The sequence below is a fragment of the Mirounga angustirostris genome, unplaced genomic scaffold (assembly GCF_029215605.1).
Source record: "Mirounga angustirostris isolate CCGP_5_RB_7025 unplaced genomic scaffold, mMirAng1.0.hap1 SCAF_9, whole genome shotgun sequence".
Lineage (NCBI taxonomy): Eukaryota > Metazoa > Chordata > Mammalia > Carnivora > Phocidae > Mirounga > Mirounga angustirostris.
Window position 1 is genome coordinate 47,024,687 of NW_026991717.1, and position 19,409 is coordinate 47,044,095.

General features: G+C 44.3%; 2 protein-coding genes across 6 annotated transcripts in view; one reads left to right on the forward strand and one right to left on the reverse strand.

Annotated features, from left to right (window-relative positions):
* Positions 1-19,409, forward strand: part of LOC135361573 (uncharacterized) — a 134,600-nt gene that overhangs the window by 103,689 nt on the left and 11,502 nt on the right. The gene's annotated exons all lie outside the window — the stretch shown is intronic.
* Positions 3,485-19,409, reverse strand: part of AQP9 (aquaporin 9) — a 95,151-nt gene continuing 79,226 nt past the window's right edge. For both annotated transcript variants that reach the window (XM_054513521.2, XM_054513520.2), the window contains exons 3-6: positions 14,878-15,015; positions 13,375-13,497; positions 10,474-10,687; positions 3,485-5,859 (exon numbers count right to left, since the gene is read on the reverse strand). In XM_054513521.2, the coding sequence (XP_054369496.1) occupies positions 5,685-5,859; positions 10,474-10,687; positions 13,375-13,497; positions 14,878-15,015 (650 nt within the window). In that variant the 3' untranslated portion in view covers positions 3,485-5,684. The remainder of the gene's footprint in view (positions 5,860-10,473; positions 10,688-13,374; positions 13,498-14,877; positions 15,016-19,409) is intronic.

The following is a 19,409-nucleotide window of genomic DNA, read 5'->3' on the forward strand; positions in this document are numbered from 1 at the left end:
GAGGAGCCAGGATTTGAACCCAGGGAGTCTGATTCCATCATCCCTTCTTTCATCCATTCAGCTAGTGTTTATTGAGCAGCTACCATGTTCCAAGCACTAGGACAGTAGTGATGAATAAAAGAGCAGTGGTCACCCTACTCAGACATGGGATTTGTATGCCACCTCTGCCACTCTTTCACTCTGGAACTTGGTGCAAATCATTTAGGCCTCTGAGCCTCAGTTTCTTCATCTTCAACTGGGGATAATAATGTACCTGTCTAGCCGTTCCGAGCATCTTACAAGATACTGAATGTGAACATGCTTTGTTTTTTTTTTTTCTAAAGATTTTATTTATTTATTTGAGAGAGAGAGAATGAGAGACAGAGAGCACGAGAGGGAAGAGGGCAGAGGGAGAAGCAGACCCCCTGCCAAGCAGGGAGCCCAATGCAGGACTCGATCCCGGGACTCCAGGATCATGACCTGAGCCAAAGGCAGTCGCTCAACCAACTGAGCCACCCAGGCGCCCCGTGAACATGCTTTGTAAACTGTAAGACACTATACAAGAGTTATGTGTTAATAACATATTATAGTATCTCTGGAGCTTATGATGTCTAGGCCTTAGGACCTCCCTGTTTCCTTCTCAGGTCAGGAAACCCCTTTCTTGCTTAGTGTTTGAGAAGGAGGGAGAAGGACCAAGATTTGTACACTCCCCATGGCCGTAGTTCTGGCCTCTGGAGTATCCCCCACAACCTCTAGAACTCTCAAGGCTCTCCTCAGTCTCCATCCCTATTCCAGGGTTCAGTCTGGCCCTTGACCTATTACCTGAGACCCCATGGGCAGGGCGTTGAGAGCCACAAGGAAGAGGCTGCATTGTAACTGAGCTCTCCCGGGGACACCGGGGGAGGGGGAGGTGGAGGTAAGAGGCAGGGCCTACTTATTCATTAAGCAAGATGCCTAGAGCCCAGGATACTTTTAGTAGCCCATGAAAATGTTTTAATGTTCTCTAACATCATATGAAAAAACATATATGAAGGGGAGGAAATCAGAGCGGGAGACGAACCATGAGAGACTATGGACTCTGAAAAACAAACTGAGGGTTCTAGAGGGGAAGGGGGTGGGAGGATGGGTTATCCCGGTGATGGGTATTAAAGAGGGCACGTTCTGCGTGGAGCACTGCGTGTTATATGCAAACAATGAATCATGGAACACTACATCAAAAACTAATGATGTAATTTATGGTGATTAATATAACATAATAAAAATATATATATATATATGTAATCTATAATCTAGCTTGCTACTAGTACAATCATAAAACATGATTTATTTTTTAAAAATCTGCAAGGGAAGGGGCCCACAAAGGCAAAAATGCCTAAAGTCCACAGATGACACATCTGGAGGGAGACAGAGTCAAACTGTGCTTGGGCAGCATCTCCATCCATACACAGTTCCCTGGGTTCTCTCAGCTCATTCAGTTCATTTATTCATGTTCAGTTCATATGGAGGCATTTCTTTCCTTAATATAGAGACAGCTTCTCTTAGATAAGAGCTAGTCCATTTCCAGCAATAAGTAAGAGCTTAGGGCTTGGTGGATCAGTCTATCTACCTACCCACCTACCTACCGATCACCTATCTATCTACCTACTTATTTTTATAGAGACTTAGAGAGTCAACCCAGTAATTAACCCAGGACTAACATTGCTTCTTTCCATTTGCTGTGATTAGTAAATATGTTATCTCAGACAACTTTAAATTCCCAGTTTGAGAATTGATACACATCTCTTTGTGAGTAATGTTTGGTGGGTTAAGTAGTTCTGTTTAATATATCTAATTAATTTATTAAGAAGTCTTTGGGAAATTACCCTAGATTGAACTACCATGACCTTTGGTAGGTTCTGTTCTTGAATCTCATCTTTTTACAAAAATGTTCATCAACAACTTGTCCCAAGTCCTTTATCAATGGTTTTCAAATTGTGTTCTGAAGATCCCCTACATACATACACACATATAGTTCCTTTTCAGAGACCCCTCAGCATTGGGCTGGGGGCAGATGGGGGTAGTATGATGATACACTGGCAGGGCAAAACTTCTATCCCCTTCCCCGCCCTCCTTCTATTTATAGTAGCTTTTGTTTACTAGTGGTTACCATATAAGATTTTATTTGAACAATAGGTTCTGTGGCCAAATAAAACTTGTAAACCATTCTCTTTAACTGGAAGTTGATATTTTTGAGTACTGATGTGTCTTTATATAAGACATGTGTGTGTGTGTGTGTGTAAGCAATTTAAAGGAAACAATAACTTATATCTTAAGGATCAGATTTTAAATGTGGCATTTCTACTTCACTTAGCCTGTTCAACAGCTGAGTATTAACTCTGGTTCCTACTGGTTAGAAAAGTTCTACAACATTTGACATGCTTTGAGATCTCAATGGGTTGGGGAATCATGGAGAAATTCTGTTTTTGGCATTAAAATAAATGCTTCTATTAAGTTTCGTGATTGACAAGGAAGGGGGGGGTAAAATTCCATCTCCTAAAAGATCTATTTAAAAAATAGGTTATTTGGCTCTACTTGACTTTTGATATAGACCTTCAACCACAAAGACATTCTCTGGAATAAGAACCCACCACAGGCAAACCCACTTGTAAACTGGGGGAGAGGGAGAATTTGAATGTAAACCCCTAGAACTAGAGGACTTTTTTTTTTTCCATTTAAAAAAGCCTTCCTGGGGTTCATTTCCATAAGTGTGCATTTCCTCTTCATGATCCTGGTCATTAATCACCAGTTAGTGTTTAATGAACACCTGCATGGATCATAGGTTCCACAATCCAACCTGAAACTCAAATTTTAGGTTGTCTCTTCCTCTAATAATTATAATCCACCCCCAGGGGCTGTTCCTGACTTGTCTGGCATTTCTGTTTTTGCAGAACTTGAATCAGGGCACAGGGCTTCAATGTCTTCTCTTATTCCTCCCTTCGCCTTTTCTCAAATCCAGAATCTCTTAACCTCTGCGTGATTGTCATTTTGAGCTGAATAATTCTTTATTGTGGGGAGTGCGGGTGGGGGGGGCTATCCTGTCCTTTGTTGGATGTTTAGCAGCATCCTGACTTCTACCCACTACCCACCAGTAACTCCCCAGCCCCAACTGTGACAACCAAAATCTCTCCAAACTTTGCCAAATATCCCCTTGCAGGGGTGGTGGAAGGGAGTGAGAAGGGGGTGAAGCTGCTCCCTGTAGAGAACCACTGCTCCAAATCTATGAGGATCCTAAGCCTGAGAATCCTACCAGAAATCACCTGGTCACCACCAGACATGGTTCTCAAAGAAAGCTTAGACATATGTAATTTAACCAAGTCAATGTTATCAACCTCTGTTGCACATTTGAATCACTGCAATATTTACAAATGATTAACTGGGACTTAGTATTTTTTAAAAGTTCCCCAGGAGATCTCAATTTGACATAGGATAAACATATGTACTTAGCAGTCATAATACTCATAAAAACTTAAAAAAAAAAAAGCCACCAATTTTATTTCAAATAGGAAATATCCAGGTAGTTTCAGAGCAAGAAAAAACATTCCATGTTGATAGATTATAGAACATAGGCCACTGGAGACATTTCACATTTACTTTTTGTTCTGTTCTCATCACAAAGCAATTGGGAACCTGGATACCTCTGGGAATGCTGGGCTTTTTAACAGTTTGAAGGTGCATCATTTGATGTAGAGCAATTTCTCTGGTGCTTGTAACTCAGAGACTTGTCACCAAAGTGACATCAATTAGGAAACTTCACAGGGAAGAGCCCGACCAAGGGGAAATTCCCCAGATGTAATGCTTGTGATTGGCAAGGAAGGAGGTGTGAGAATTAGAAAGAGCAAGGGTGGGCTAAGGAGGGAGGCATTCTGATAATGTTTTTTCAACACATGAAAAATATGACCAAATTGCGACCTCTTTCCTTTGTTAGTGTTTCAGTAACAGCAGGAATAAAACCACATGATGGTCTCACTGATAAGAGGAATTCTTTTTTTTTTTTTTTTAAAGATTTTGTTTATTTATTTGAGACAGAGAGAATGAGAGACAGAGAGCACGAGAGGGGGGAGGGTCAGAGGGAGAAGCAGACTCCCCGCCGAGCAGGGAGCCTGATGTGGGACTCGATCCCGGGACTCCAGGATCATGACCTGAGCCGAAGGCAGTCGCTTAACCAACTGAGCCACCCAGGCACCCCGATAAGAGGAATTCTTAATCTCAGGAAACAAATTGAGGGTTGTTGAAGTGTAGGGGGGTGGGAGGGATGGGGTAGCTGGGTGATGGACATTGGGGAGGATAAGTACTATGGTGAGCGCTGTGAATTGTGCAAGACTGATGAATCACAGACCTGTACCCCTGAAACAAATAATACATTATATGTTAAGAAAAAAAAAACCACACGATGAAGGTCTTTATATTTTAGGATCCCGGGAACATTACATCCAGAAGGTGTACACATTTTGGCAGCTGCCAATCCCATGTCTTCTGGCTGGCCGAGGAGGGCTGGCCGAGATTCTTGGCCAGTTACTGATCTTCTGAAAGGTATACGATGCAGTAGATGAGGTTCAACTTTCCATGTGACCTTAGGCAACTCACTTAACTTCCCCAAGACTTTGTTTCCTTATCTGAAAAAATGGGCAGCATGGCATTTACCTCGGACAGTCACTATGAGGATTAAATTAGATAATAAATGGGAAAGTGTTTTTGTGAACTGTAAAGCCCCATGAGGTAACACTATCTTTCCTGGGACCTTCTATTCTGAAGATTCCACTAGACCAAGATCCCATGGCTTCCAGTTTTGGCTTCTAGGGCCTGTGTAGAATAACGGATGAGTGCAGACATTGACTTAACTTGTCAAATGTCTGTCCTCAAGTGGACAATTAGGAAAGTACATTTGAGTTAAAAGTACAGGGTGATGTAATTTTCATGCCTGAGGTTATAGTTGTATTTTAGGTCATTATATACTAAAGACAAGAAAATTAACTGGTGCCCTCTAAAATGCAAAGAGCAAGAGATTAATCTGATAAATGGTTTCCATTAAAAAATTCCATTTGGTTTCCCAAATTTATCTTGTCTCCTGAGGTTTCTGAATGCCGCAGTGTCCTTCCCTGTGCTTTCCAGCGTATTCTACTGATTCCTATATCCCTAGGTTTGAAGAGTATCTGTATTTATACCAATATAGTTGCGCAACATAACTACAGAGTTAACCTATTAGCTCCCTAATTCATGGACATATTAATTAAAATCACAGTTTTTGTCTTTCAATTTAGTTTTGGTTGATACTCCAAACATAATCTTTGTGGAAAAAATAAGGCTTTCGTAATGCTTTTTCATACAGGTAGTGCAGCTGAGATCATCCAAATAAGTCCATGGTCAAGGTTCTAAGTTATCAGTGCTTGCCTAGTAATAAGGATTCTCATCAAAGGATGAAACAAACAGAGCAGGAAATAAGGCTATTTCAGGGGACAGTCAGTGCTATTCTGGGGGAAACCGGTGAAGAAGAGGTCAGCATTTACAAACTTTCACTTGAATGCTTTTACAATTAGGTGCCTCACATGGCTAGCAGAGGAAATTGGGTGGATTCCATCCTAGTCTTGTGAAAACACAGACCCCTGGATGCCATCTTTTCTGAAGAGAATACTGGGGCAGCCAATGGTAAACCCGAACTGAGCACACTACTACATTATCACACTAAGTTCATATTTATCTAGTTTCTCCTCAGATTGTCCTGTCTCGAAGTCTGGGTCAGGATCTTGGTGGTGGATCTCAATGATAAGAATGTAGATGAGGCCTCCAATGACCGCGCCAACCAAAGGACCCACTACGGGAATCCACCAGAAGTTATTTCCAGCTCTGAAATCAAACAAGAAGTTAGTGATACACCACTTGGATCTTCCCCCTGGTATTACTAGCTATTCACTAACAAGCCCATCTTTCTCATGCTCCCGGTTCCCTTTTAACTCAGCAAGAGCTAAGTATAAGGACATTCACTGTGCTTCGCAAGCATCATCCTGGATTTTTCATATACCTTATTTCAGATGATCTATTCCATTGTCCTATTAGTACTCGTGAGAGAATATGTCCCATTTATTTTCCTTTCATGAAAGAGAGTCCCTGAACCCACTGTCAGAATTGAAGGCATCTAGGGACAGTGCTGGTGGATTATTCTGAAACTGCCTTTCCCTCATCCTGAAATGATGAGTCCTGGGAATTACAAATAGAAGGATGTGGAGAGGTTCCTGGGTAACGTTGGTCTAGGAGGGCAATCACAGAATAAACAATCAGGAAATGTTTGTCAATGAATGAATTTAAAAAATGAAAGGTGGACATACGAATTACCTACTAAATATAATTTAATTTCATGCTTATTTTTTGAGGTCACAGTTTCAAGCTACTCTCTGATAAGGCTTTTCTGCCATGATTCCCTGTCTTCTGCAGAAGTCCTCAATAACAGTACATTATACTAGAAGTATAGTTCTGGGAGAAAGCAGGTGCCTTCATAAATTGTCACCATCTTTTTCGGAGACAGGAAATCCATTTAAATAACTCCATAGGAAGGAACACGAAGCTCAGAAGCAAGCAAAATTGTACAGTAATACTCTAAAATTATTTAAGGATTTATACATTTCAGATAAAACTTTTTTAAAGCAGGGGAATGATAAACACCAGCACTGAGGATAATGCGGAGGAGGCAGGGGAAAGAGCAAGTGCATTCGCATATATTGAGGACTTCACAGTTGGGGAAAGGTTCATGGCTGTTCTTTTTATCATTATGCTTAATAACCGTATACATGTTCCAGGTGGCCTGTTGTTTGTATCACGTTTGAATTAGAAAGGATAATAAAGGAACTAAGCCCTGCTCTTGACCCTCATTCTTCCCTCTGCATGGTGATCCCTTCTACCTGGATCGTCCCCAGAAATCCTAGCTCATGAATTCAGGCTCGAGGGAAGAGCCCTGAGGTTGAGCACCGCGGCCACCAGATGTCACTCTTACTGCGCAGGAGAGAGGACACTGCACTTGGCTGCTCTCCATACCCAGGAGGGGCGAGTCCCCAAATCCAGGAGGGCTTTCCTATGAGAGGCACATGGGCTTTAAAGAGCTAGGAGCCTTCTCTTTGGTAAACACATGAAACAAGTATAAGCCCCCTTATTTTTCTCTCATTTCCTTTCTTTCATCGTGATTTAACCGCAAATCTCACTGTCCTTTAACAGATTCGGGTCCCAGGTATCTGCCAGGACTCACGTCCTTGTTTCACTGGCCGGACTCTCAGGGCTGAATGTGTGGTGCCAGGGTCACAGCTCAGAGATAGAGGCCCTCGCACGTGGCTTCCTGCCTGGCCGGGTCTTACGTGTCCACAGTGTCATCCGCACGCCGTGATTTGGGGGATGCCAGGACAATGTCTGTGTTACTTGCTTAAGGTACGCACCACCATCAGGGATTCATTCCTTTGGGTAAACTTTAAAATATAAACAATATCCCTGAGATCCTTCATCCATGAAGTCATTAACACCTTAATGTGAATTTGTGGAGAGCGCTTAGATGGAAAACTTCCTAATATTTAAGGGAAAAGCCAGAGTCAGCCGGGGTCTATTGACTTGCCCTTGTCAGACCCTCTGGTGCCCCCTGCCCACGGTCATCCTCACTGCCTGCCAGACAGGGACGAGTGGGGACCCGAGAGTTAGGCAGTCTTGGTTTTATCTGGCACCAAGCTAGGGTATCTACTGAGATGCTTACCAGGGATGAGGAACCCTGAAAGGGTGGGACGATCTAGGAACACTCTGGAGATCTGTTATCCCTCCAAGGTTTTCTTGGGCAGTTTTGAAGATTACCAGCCAGCCAGCTCTTTCCTAACTGGTTTCTGCTCCTCTATCTCTCCTTTTTAATCCATTTTATGTAGTGATGTCAGATTAATTTAGTGAATTGGAGTTCTAAGCATGTCACACTTCTGTTCTAAATCCTTCCGCTGCTTCCCGTAATCTATGGAAGAGGGAGCAGCCCAGACCCCAGTCTTTCACTCTGGGAGTCTAGAGCCTCTGTGATCTGACACGAGTTGTGCTTTCCAGCCATCTCCACGCACCCTTCCAGCTAGACGAGATCACTTGTTAGTTTAACATTCCGTCCTTGTGAACAGATCCTCTCTGCCTGAAACCTCCTCTCTGTCCCCCATTTAAGCGTGTCCAAATACTATAAAATGCCCCTACTTCCACCCCCATAATTCCTAAATTTGGAGTTGCAAACCTCTCAAGTGCTGGAGTTAATGAGTCACATCTCCTTAACGGCACTAGGCAGCTTCAACTGGTGTAAGTACCTATGCTGAGCCCGCTGAACAGAACACAAAGGCAACAGAAGGGCAGCAGCTGGGTTTCATCATCTCCAGCCCGGGGCCTTGAGCAAGAGTTCAGGTAGCTGCAGGGGTGGATAAATGAATGCACGAAGGGAAAAGACCCTGACACAGAGGGACATGGAGCTGGTCTGGCAGTAGGGGATTCTGGCATTTTGCCACAGACATGATCTCTTACCATATACTTAACAAAGCCAAGGGAGGATAGGTAAGCCCTCTACTGATCTTAGAAGCACCACCACTCCTAGAGCTTTGGGTGAGTCACAAAACGGGGCTCAAAAGGAAGCCTTCGAGGCCTATTTGTTCCAGGGGTCTGTGTGAAGCTAACAGAGGTGACCTGGCTGTGGGGGCAGCAGTCTCCTAGACTGAGGTTCAGGGAGGTGGGATTATCGAAACTCAGGTTAATTCTGGGCTCTGGGACTCTTTCTGACATGTTTTTCATTCTCCATCGGGAGGACACAAAAGAACCTTCTTAGTTGGGGACATTTTGTTCAACCTTTTCATGTCCTAGTGGTAATCATTCTGCAACAAGAGCTCCTCACCTGTGGTACTCTTAACATTTTTAGCCAAATAATTCTTTGTTGTGGGGATCTGTCCTGGCTACTATAGGGTGCTTGGCAGTGTCCCTGGCCTCTCTCTACCCACTAGATGCCAGTAACAACCTTCACCTCCACCCTCCCCAGTTGTGACAACCAAAAATGTCTCCAGGCATTGCCAAATGTCTTTGGGTGGAAAAAATTACCTCTGGTTGAGAACCACTGGTCTAGAAAACTCATTGCATTATTAGTTTCTTAAAGATAGGGGATGTTGCTTGATTTTCTTTGTATTTCTCATCTCCTAGGACATGCCGGGCACATAGCATTTGCCCATTCTTTCATTCAGACTTTACTGACTTCTCCTGAGACTCTGTATATGCCAGGACCTGGTCTTGTTACTGTGGGGGCGGCGGTGAGGAAGCGGCCAGGTCCCTGTCCTCAGGATGCTTACGTTCTAGCAGTTCTCAACCTTGTTTGTGGTGGTTATCTGACTGGTGTCAGTTATTTTAATAGCTACTTTTTCACACTGGTGAAGACAACCCAAACTTTCACTTAAATAAGTCATCACATGTGTATGATTATATGTACAGGTCAGCATTTAGGGACATTCAAGTCTTTTCTCACAGCAAATATCACTAGAATTTCCTCACACGTGTCTTTCCTACTTCTCTTTCTCCATGTTGGAGCCCTGTTACTTGATGAACCAACGTAAGTTCCTTTCCCACAGAGAGATGTGCTAAGTGGATGGGAACAGACCACTGTGATTGCATGGGGCAAAAGTGGGAAGGAATAAATGGGCACAGTGTGTCCTGGAAGATTGGTACCAACAGTTGACGTATTTCCTCAGCACATTCTGAGGTAGAAAGTATGACGTCTTGCCATTTCCTGTGCACAGGTTCTCTTTCATGTCTGTTCCACCAGGGATTTCCTACTCATACCTCAAGACCCAACTCAGCCCTCACTTCTTTGGTGATGCCTTTCCCAACTTGTGAGGCATAGCTAGTCACTCTCTTATCTGCGTTCGCTAAGCACTTTGTTTTGGGGGTTGCCAGAGCCCTTACTATATTGCTCAAGGCTAGTGTTTTAGCTGATTTTGAAATCTCCTTACGTAGCAGAGTGACCACAGCACAGATAGTGTTGAGTAAAGATCTGCTGAATGAGTGAAGCATAGCATGGTTCACTAGCAAGAGCCCAGTAGTCGTATCAGAAGATGGAAATTCTACGTGCAACTTTATCACAAAGTGAATCTGCAGACAAGCTATACAACCAAAATACTCACATAAAGCCATCTACTAACTGAGGATTTATTATTATTATATAGGGTAGGCCTATCTCTTTTGAATTTACCTGGAGCCTCTCTCTGTCTCTCTCCCTCTCTCTTTCTCTTTATCTGTGTCCATGTGTGTCTCCCCTTACCCCCACACCCCAAATCACAAATCGTCAGTGAAACAATCCACACTGATGACCAGAGCATGCACTTAATCTCCACACTCCCAACTGAACTCTCCCGGACCTCCCTGGTCTAAGCACAGCCCTTCCCGGTAAGGCGCAGCATGAATCTCTCTTCCCCCGACACCACCAATACTTACGTGAAGACCTCAAACCCCCAACCTGCCAAAGCAGTGAAAAGTCTGGGACTCAGGTCTCGAGCTGGGTTCATGGCACAGCCACTGTTCAGTCCCAAGGAAGAAGAAATGGCGATAATCAGGAGGCCGATGACAATGGGCTCTAGGCCTTTGGGGACTCCCAAGTTTCTGGAGTCAAAAATGGCAAAGACAATCATGAGGAGGAACATGGTGGCCACTACCTGGGGAGAGAGAAAATGCACAAGGGATTTAACTTGTATTCTGCTCACTCACTGACCTCAGAATTCACCCCCTCTTGTTACAAACAAACCTGGTAATAACTAACACACACTGGTGAGCACACTGTGCCAGGCTCTCTTCTCATCACAGCAATCCTAGATGTGGGGCTAGCATCATTTACACATTAGTGACGTGCCAAGGTCACCTACTCAGTGGCAGTCAGGTGTGGACCCAGAGAGTTCGGCTCCGGAGACTGTTATCTTGACTACAACTATCCTGCTAAGCTACCATCCTGCTAAACAGAAAGGCAAGTTGCTGGCTGTCAAAATGGTTGAAGATGCTCAGTCAAACTAGTGAGAAGAACAACGTGAGACATCAGTGGATAAGCGGGCAAAGAAAATGAAAAGAAAATTCATAAGAGAAAAATAGAATTAAGAAAGAAAGAAGTGAGAAAAACTAATTTGTAATGAAAAAAGGCAAATTGTACTAAACATTAGGGAAATGATACCAGTTCTCTCAGGCTCTTCTAGTAGAATGACACATGCCACTTTCAAAAGGAATGAAGATACCGTCCTTTTCGATGAAAGCCAAAGTTTGAGAGAGAGAAAGTCAGCCTTCTTTCTCTCTTACCTCTAATGGAAACGACCTGAATTCACATGAGAAATCTCTAATGAGATAGCCCAGCCCCAATTCCTAGAAAGGTCTTCCTTTTATTGGGTGTAACTTTATCTCACCATAATTTCATGGACTAAATATTTTATAATTCGTGTATAAATATTAGTGTACATATATTACATAATTAATTTGTAAGTATATTAATAAATATTTATTGAGCACCCGTTATGTACTAACTTCCACCAAATCTCCATGGAGGATGTACATACCAAGCCTAGCTTCTTTTGCACTTGACACTCCTTCAACTCTTTGAAAGCTACTAATCCATCCCATCACCTCCAGCCCCACAGCTCCCACACACACACCTGCTCGGGAGTAAACATCCCCATTCTCCACTCATTGCTGTGTGACATCATTAGCTTTTGGTTCCTCTCTTGTAGTAGTATGCCCTCTTGAACTGTGACATTTGGAAATGACTCTAATACTCCCAGTATGGAATAGAGTATAAAACGCTAAACTACTTCATTTGAATACTATCTTTCAATTTTTTCAGCTTATGAGAACACCTTTTTCTCTGGCAGCTACATCTCTCTGTATCTTTGCCACCAAAACTTTTCTCATCATCCCAGCTCATTTAGGCTCTTGGTTCCAAATGACTAATGTGATTCCCACAGTCCAGTTTCCCATCTAATTGTCTTCACTTTTGCATTGTTCCTTTTGTCCTCAGGTGCTCATTTTGTTTTTTGCTAGATTCAAAATTCCTGGGCAGAGACTGTTTACAATGCATTTTCCTTATATTATTCACTTCGTCCTTATAAAGTAATCTGCTAAGTGCTCATATTATCCCCACTTTACGAGACCCCCAGAGTTCAGTAATTTAGCTGAAGTTGCTCAGGGAGTTGGCACAGAACTGTTATTTTAATTCAGACACTCAGACTCCAAATCTCAGATCTTTATGATGCACATTTACTTGTCAGTCCCTCAAGCTCCAGACACAGGGCTGAGCATACAGGGAGGGCTCAAGAAAGACTTGTTGGTTGCCTGTTTGGTTTGTTGATCAAAGTGGAAAGGAAAAAGACTGAGGGCATGAGGGCATGGTTTTTTCATCTATCCATTAAATGGAGGTGGGCAGGGTTGGTAATCTGGAAGATCCCTTTTATACACATGCCCCCTCTACCCTGCCCCATCATGATCACAAGAGAACAACTGAGAGTTGCTGGAGATGTCCTCCCTCCCTCCTTCCTTCCTTCCAGGCTGACCAGCAGGCTTTCTGGGCTGCAGTATGGGAGGAAGAGGCTATCAGGTTGACGATGTTCGTTCTGCCACAAATTGACCAGAAGAACTGTGCTATTGGCTACATCACAGATGGCTGGGTGCAGCTTGTTTAGATGTCCATAGGGCAGAGACACTTCTAGCTACCTTGAGAGGTTAGATAAACCTATGCACCTGAGGAGACACGAGGACTAGTGATACTCTAGGCTCAACTGCCACACTTCACAGTCCTTGAATTGAGATAGAAAGGTCTTTTCTTGTGGCCTCCATGTTCAGAGCACAGAAGAGACAGTGATCAGAAAGCAAACCCTATTTGCCCCTTTAGGGGTTAAAATGTCCAGTTGTCCACTCTTTTCTGGACCTCAACCAATGTGAAACAAGTGTATGCATATTTTTTAAAGATTTATGTTGTTTATTTTTAGAGAGAGAGAGAGCAGGGGGAAGGGCCAAGGGAGAGAGAGAATCTCAAGCAGACTCCCTGCCCAGTGAGGAGCCTGATGAGGGGCTCGATCCCATGACCTTGAGATCATGACCTGAGTTGAAATCAAGACTTGGGCACTCAATCAACTGAGCCACTCAGGCGCCCTCAAGTGTATCTATTAAAGAGGAAGCAGAAAACTTTTTTAGTGGTATCAACTTTGGTAAAGGGAAAAACTTGTCAAAAATGCTTGGGTTATGCCTTGTGACCTCTGACTTTGGAAACACAGCCTTTCCTTCTTGATGGACTATAATGCTCCTGTGCATTCCCCTTATTAGATCATATCTTTTCACCAAAGTTTGATCTTTGTTAAATGATACCTACTTGGTCTGCAAACGCATTCGTCAAAGACAGATATGGAGCTGGGTACGTTGCAAAAATGTGGGCTGTTGCATTTTCTCCCACGATGAGCAATTTTCCACCAGCAAAGGCCATAAGTCCATCTATGGAAGAAAGAACTCTCACATTAGTGTTCTCTGGGCAAAGCTGAGGGAAGTCTATGCCTGGTCTTGTGCTAAACAACCGCAACCCAACACTCAGCTTCAGCTTAGCAGATCCACACCACATGCCACTCCTCACTTCATAGCACGGCAGTTTTAGAGATGCCCAGAGAAATTCTAGGATGTCAGGTCAAAGATAGAAAGCCCTGGCTGCCCTCCATGGTTCACTCCACTTGAGCCATCCTTATCCAGTGAGTCCAGGGAACTAATTTTTGGGGGGAGAATCCTTGGAATTTTTGAAGTCAACCAAATGGCAAGGTGGAGCTTCAATCTACCGTAGGTAGAATTCATGATTCCCAGGGGGTTCTCAGTAACCCCTGATACCAGTCCAGAAATTGAGGGTGTTGTGGTACAGTGAAGATGCCCTTAGTTCAAGGGAGACCGCAGTCCCCAACACAGCCAACGCCAACCCCAGGTCTCTCCTGCCACAGCAGCTGGCTCTCCTGAGTTTCTGATCTGGTCTCAGATTCTCCATCAGTCCTCTTAAGCTCTATTTCTCAGAAAGACACTCTGTGGGAAGAAGTCTCCGTCCACAAAGTATTTCTTGAAGGCACGGTTCTTACATTCTAGCTCCTAGGTGGGCTTTAGTTTGAGAGTCCTAATGTACTGAGACTTACCTTGGATTAGACAGAAGGAACTACTTCAACCACTGATTTCATGCAATCTCAAAGATTTTTAGTTTGAGGGGTCTTAGAAGCCAAGTCTCTCATTTTCCAGAGGAGGAAACTGAGACCGACAGAGTCAAATGACTTACACTTAAGTCCCCCAGCTACTTACTGACACAGGACAGAATTAAAGTCTGGGTCTTTGATGGCCAGTACTGTTTCTCTCCCAGGACTGTTGCAGAACAGAGTTCCTGGTTGTTGGACAGAATGGGGAAGAGATTCTCCACCTAGCCTATTCTCAACTGCACCCCTTCCTTCAAAGACTTTGTTCCAGATTCCTTCTCTGAATACTTAATCATCATCACCTTTGCTACCAGTCAACACCCTCTCTCCCAGCCAAGTCAGAGAAAGCTTGTGGAGAAGCCACTGGCCCATTGCTTATTTTGTGCAGGTCACCCTGTAGTACTGATTGGACCTAAAGATAGACTTCTAGTTCTGCCCTCCATTTAAATTGTGACCATTTTCTTACAAAGGCTTCATGAATTTGTCCTAATGATAATGTTGGCCCCATTATTCAGAACTTCGAATTCGTAGAACTGCCTGCCAATTGTGGAACACTTCCCTGTTCTTGCCTTATCTCAGCTCTTCCTAGCAAGTAATTCTGACTTCCTAATTATGGCCAGCTCTCCCTAACCTCTGGGCTCGGGGACCTACTCACCATGGTAAACGCCAAAGAGGGTTGCAGCTCCTGCAAAGGCTCCCAAGAACTGGGCTCCCACATAAAAAGGAAATTTGAACCATTTCATTCGTCCAAAGAGACACATTGCAAAAGACACAGCTGGGTTGATGTGGCCACCTACAAGAAAGAGAAGATGATTAGGGATGTTAGCAACAGGCCAGGGAGAATTATTACACAGAAAACCTTATCTAGAGACCTCAGGCAGAACTCAGTCTTCCAGGTAGAGAACTGTGTGAAGAGACAGAGACTTAGGTGTATGTGAGTGTGTGTGTATGTGTGTGTGTGTTTGTGTTTGAATGGGGAGGAAAGGCAGACCAATAACCCACATGCATCATTAGACACTGTCTAGGAAGTTCAGCTTTCTGAAAAGGGAGTCAGATATGGGAAGAAGCTGGTACTCAAGAGGCTTATTTTGTATCTCTACCTTCGATCTACCATCTACCTAGCTATCATCTATCTACCAGGCTTTTATCTATCTATAAAACAATAACCTCAAAGAGATGGATATAAACTGTTAACTTCAATATATTTTTAAGTCAATATATTTATACAATATATTGTTTAAAGTTTAAATCTGCATCTAGCAATTCCTCAGCCCATGTTCAGAGGATATAAAACAATCTTAAGATGGAAAAGAGATGGGGTGCCTGGGTGGCTCAGTTGGTTAAGCGACTGCCTTCGGCTCAGGTCATGATCCTGGAGTCCTGGGATCGAGTCCCGCATCAGGCTCCCTGCTCAGCAGGGAGTCTGCTTCTCCCTCTGACCCTTCTCCCTCTCATGCTCTCTGTCTCTCATTCTCTCTCAAATAAATAAATAAAATCTTAAAAAAAAAAAGATGGAAAAGAGATGTCTATGGGAAAATAAACCTTGGCTGGCGGGCTGTCCCTCTCACTCAGGTAAGGGGCTCAATTTACTTTGAGGTGATCACAGTGTCTGAGTGGATTCTGCTCAGTTCCTCTGCCTAAACAATGTATTTCTCTCACACACAGAATGTAGCAACACTTCCAACACCCCAACCTAAACTCCTGCTAGAGAAATCAGTCTCCTGGTTTCTCATCTAGTCACCAGATCAGATAGTGGGTTTGCTCAGTGGTAGGTCACCAATACCCTAGCCGGCTTTGCTAGTAACAGCAACAACATTTACTGAACACTTGCTATACATTATTATTGGGGTATTACATGCATTTCACCTTTATAAGAACCTAGTGAGATGGGTATTACTCCAATTAACTGGTAAGGAAACTGAGGCACAGAAGTTAAGCAACTTTTTTAAGGCCACATGATCAGTTAAGTAGTGGAAATGGGCTATTCAAATGCAGGTTGATATGAATTCTAGAGTCTATGTTCTATGTTATACCACTTCCAGACCTCCTTCACCATGTTTATAAGCCTTCCCTGCCTTAGTGGGCAGAAAAAAAAAACCACAAACATTTCAAATATCATCTTTGAGTGCATATGGGCTTAGTTCCTAAAAATGAAAGATGTTCATTTGCAGGGTACACTTTGTGTGGAGGGTGAATTAGAGTCACTGTCAATGTGACCACATTGAAATGTGGACCTTTGGGGTGGGGACATAGTTGTGAACAAGAGATGATAATGATGATGATGAAGGAGGAGAAGGAGGAGGAGAGAAGAAGAAACTTCACCATTTGATTCTCTACAGAACCTATAGGTCAGCCTGCTTCTGGAAAGCCTCCCCCTGTGAAGAAAGCAATGCTCTTCTTGAGTCTCTAAACCAAAGTGGGCTGGCAGGGAGTGGTTCTCACTGCTGGCTAAGCCACAAGGGTCCTTTCTTCACCTGCCCCTGCCACTTAGGGGCTAATATGAGCAAGAAAATGCCAATATATCAAAGTATGGGTGATTTCCTGAAGCCTTACAAACACCTCAACTGGTTTGTTTTACTTTTAAATCTAAGAAAGCCACAATTCTGGAGACCAGCAGGAGCACCACTTACTAGGCAAGCTGGGAACAGGGGTTAGGAGAGAGGAGTACACAGGCAATGGAAAGTTCCCGAAGCCAGCCCTGTTTCTCTATTCCCAGAGGCTATTTGGAGAAGAGCTGCCACCCAGCCTGCGCAGAGAGATCCATTGTGAAAGGACAAGGGCCCATAAGAAATCAGTCCCAATCAAAAACACCTCCCCTCAGACGAGTCCATCAATTTGAGAGTTATGTGTTTGGCAAGCTCCTCTTCCAGAATAAAACCTCCTACAGGTAGGGTTCTAGTTTGTAGACTCTCATAAGCACCTTGAGGCAGGGTGCTCATTCTTTGTCTCGGACTTTAAACAATGCATGCCACGCAGGAGGTGTTCAAATCTGAAAGTTGATTCAATAAGTCGTCAGAGGCCTTTATTCAAGGGTAGCTCAGACTATGAAGGCCTGCCGAGAAGGACAGTTGTTTGGGAATCAGAGAGGTGTGTCTGGGAGGGTGCCTTACAAAGCAACAGGAAGATTTCTCCTTGCAGGGATGAGTGCTCAGCCTGGCTTACTGCCGGACAAAGCAGAGCAGTGTAGTGGAAAGAACACAAGTGCTGGACTCGGGGAGCGCCGCCCTCAAGTCCTGGCTCTGTCCAGGTTGTTGTGAAGATCAGATGATTCATAAGAAGAGCCCAGGGTGGAGCTGGAGCCTGCCTGGCCCGAGATCAAAGTCTTAACGTGAGCAGAATGAACACTTTCAAGGTGCTGTTCTGGGCAAGTCTCCTCCTTCCCCATACTCACAGACCATTCTGCGATAGAGACAACCTTAATATTTTATTTATCATGATGCAAAGCCCTCTTGCTTTTTTGAGAATTTATATGGCTTAAACAATGTTACATCACAAACAGCCACCATACATGGAGGCAGCGTAAACACTTAATGTTGGATGTTGCATCATTAATGGGGGAGTCGTGAGTTCCGATCGGCAAGATTTGAGGGGCAGACCACTGGCATGTTCACAAGGAGGAACAGTGTGATAACTTCCTTCCAGGAAGGTAATGTTGTATATTGCAAAACCAGATGTCAGTTGACTTCACCAGTCTGTGACCACAAAATGGGATCTTATTTATGTTTATGCCCATTGTACAATGGTTATTTTTGGAATCCTCAAAGAGGGCCTCCTATGTGCTCGCAAACCAGTATGTTAGCTGCGGCCAAAGGAGAAAGTCACCTCCCCCCCGTCCCCCCTCCCCCCCACCGCCAGTCTTCCTCTCCCATTACTGTGGCTGCTGAAACCAATACTGATGTCTGCCTGGGTGTTAACGGTGGCCTGGTGTGTGGTCTCTGTGCATTCCCAAAGCCACCAGTCCTCAAGGAGCTGAACAGTGCTAGGTTCCAGAGATGGGGAGATAAGCTTCCTTTCCGGCCCAATGCAGCCTTGTATCAGCCAGGCTCAGAAACTGCTCTACTTATATTTTGGGGTCTCACAGACTCAGGTGAACAGGTCGGCTCTTAACCCTCATCTGGAAAGAACCTCTAGTAGAAATAGTCCCACAGGCTCTAGCTCTCACCCTTCTGAGCACAGGGGCTTAAACCCAGTCCAGGGCCCAGATGGGAAGACTTCACACCATCTCTCACCTTCTCTTCCTCTTCCTGCTGGTCTTCGCCCTTTTTTTTCCTATGTTGACTGCCCAAATCCCCGAGTATATCAATAGATGTAAACAGACATGGGCCACATTGGTGATGAAAGCTATTACCTACACTGGTAGGGTCTGGGACCCATTTCTTCTGAATAAATATGTGATGATGTTCAATTCAGGGTGTTATGCAGGTGAAATATTCCAAAACCGTGTCTCTACCTAAAAAATACGCCCACATTTATATTCCCCAGTTTGTGGCCACCAGCCTTGTGTGAACGTAGTGGGAGCCAGAGGGGGCAGCTGTGGGGCATCTTGCAAGCTTGCTTTAGGCCACGCCTATGATCTGTTTGCTGTCAAGGCCTGCACTATAGTTAGGATGGTCCCCTGCCTACTGTGGTGTTTAGGTAGGCACTACAGTGCTGGGATCACAGCAAAGACTTGACAAGAGTGTGAACATAAACACTGCTCATACCAAACAAACCACACACACAGCCATCTCTAACGTGGACCGCCGCAGGATCTGAGTCTATGCGCTACGGAAAGGTGGCAGCCAGCAGATGACTGTTCCAGGTGCCCAGCCCAACGGGGCCCCCAGGGGGTCTGGGCAACCATTCTTCAGTGTTTCAGTGGCAGCATCTGTCACCAAGCCAGCCGGCTTGACTGCAGGTTCCTCCGCCAGGACTGTTCTGCCCAAAGACCCTGCTTGTAATGTCACGCCCTTCCCATAATAGACCATTGTGAACACTGCGTAATGGTGGGGACAGGAGTTTTGCTGTCACGTAGACCTAGGTCAAGTCTTTGCTCTGCTTCTTTACCAGCTGGGGGGACTCGCCATTTTCTTAATTTCTCGGAGCTCCAGGTTTCTTGGTGGCATGGAGACAGGAACCCCTGCGGCAGAGCACTACTGTAGAGAAAGGGGACAGAGTATGCACAGCAAGACCGCACAGGGCCCCGCG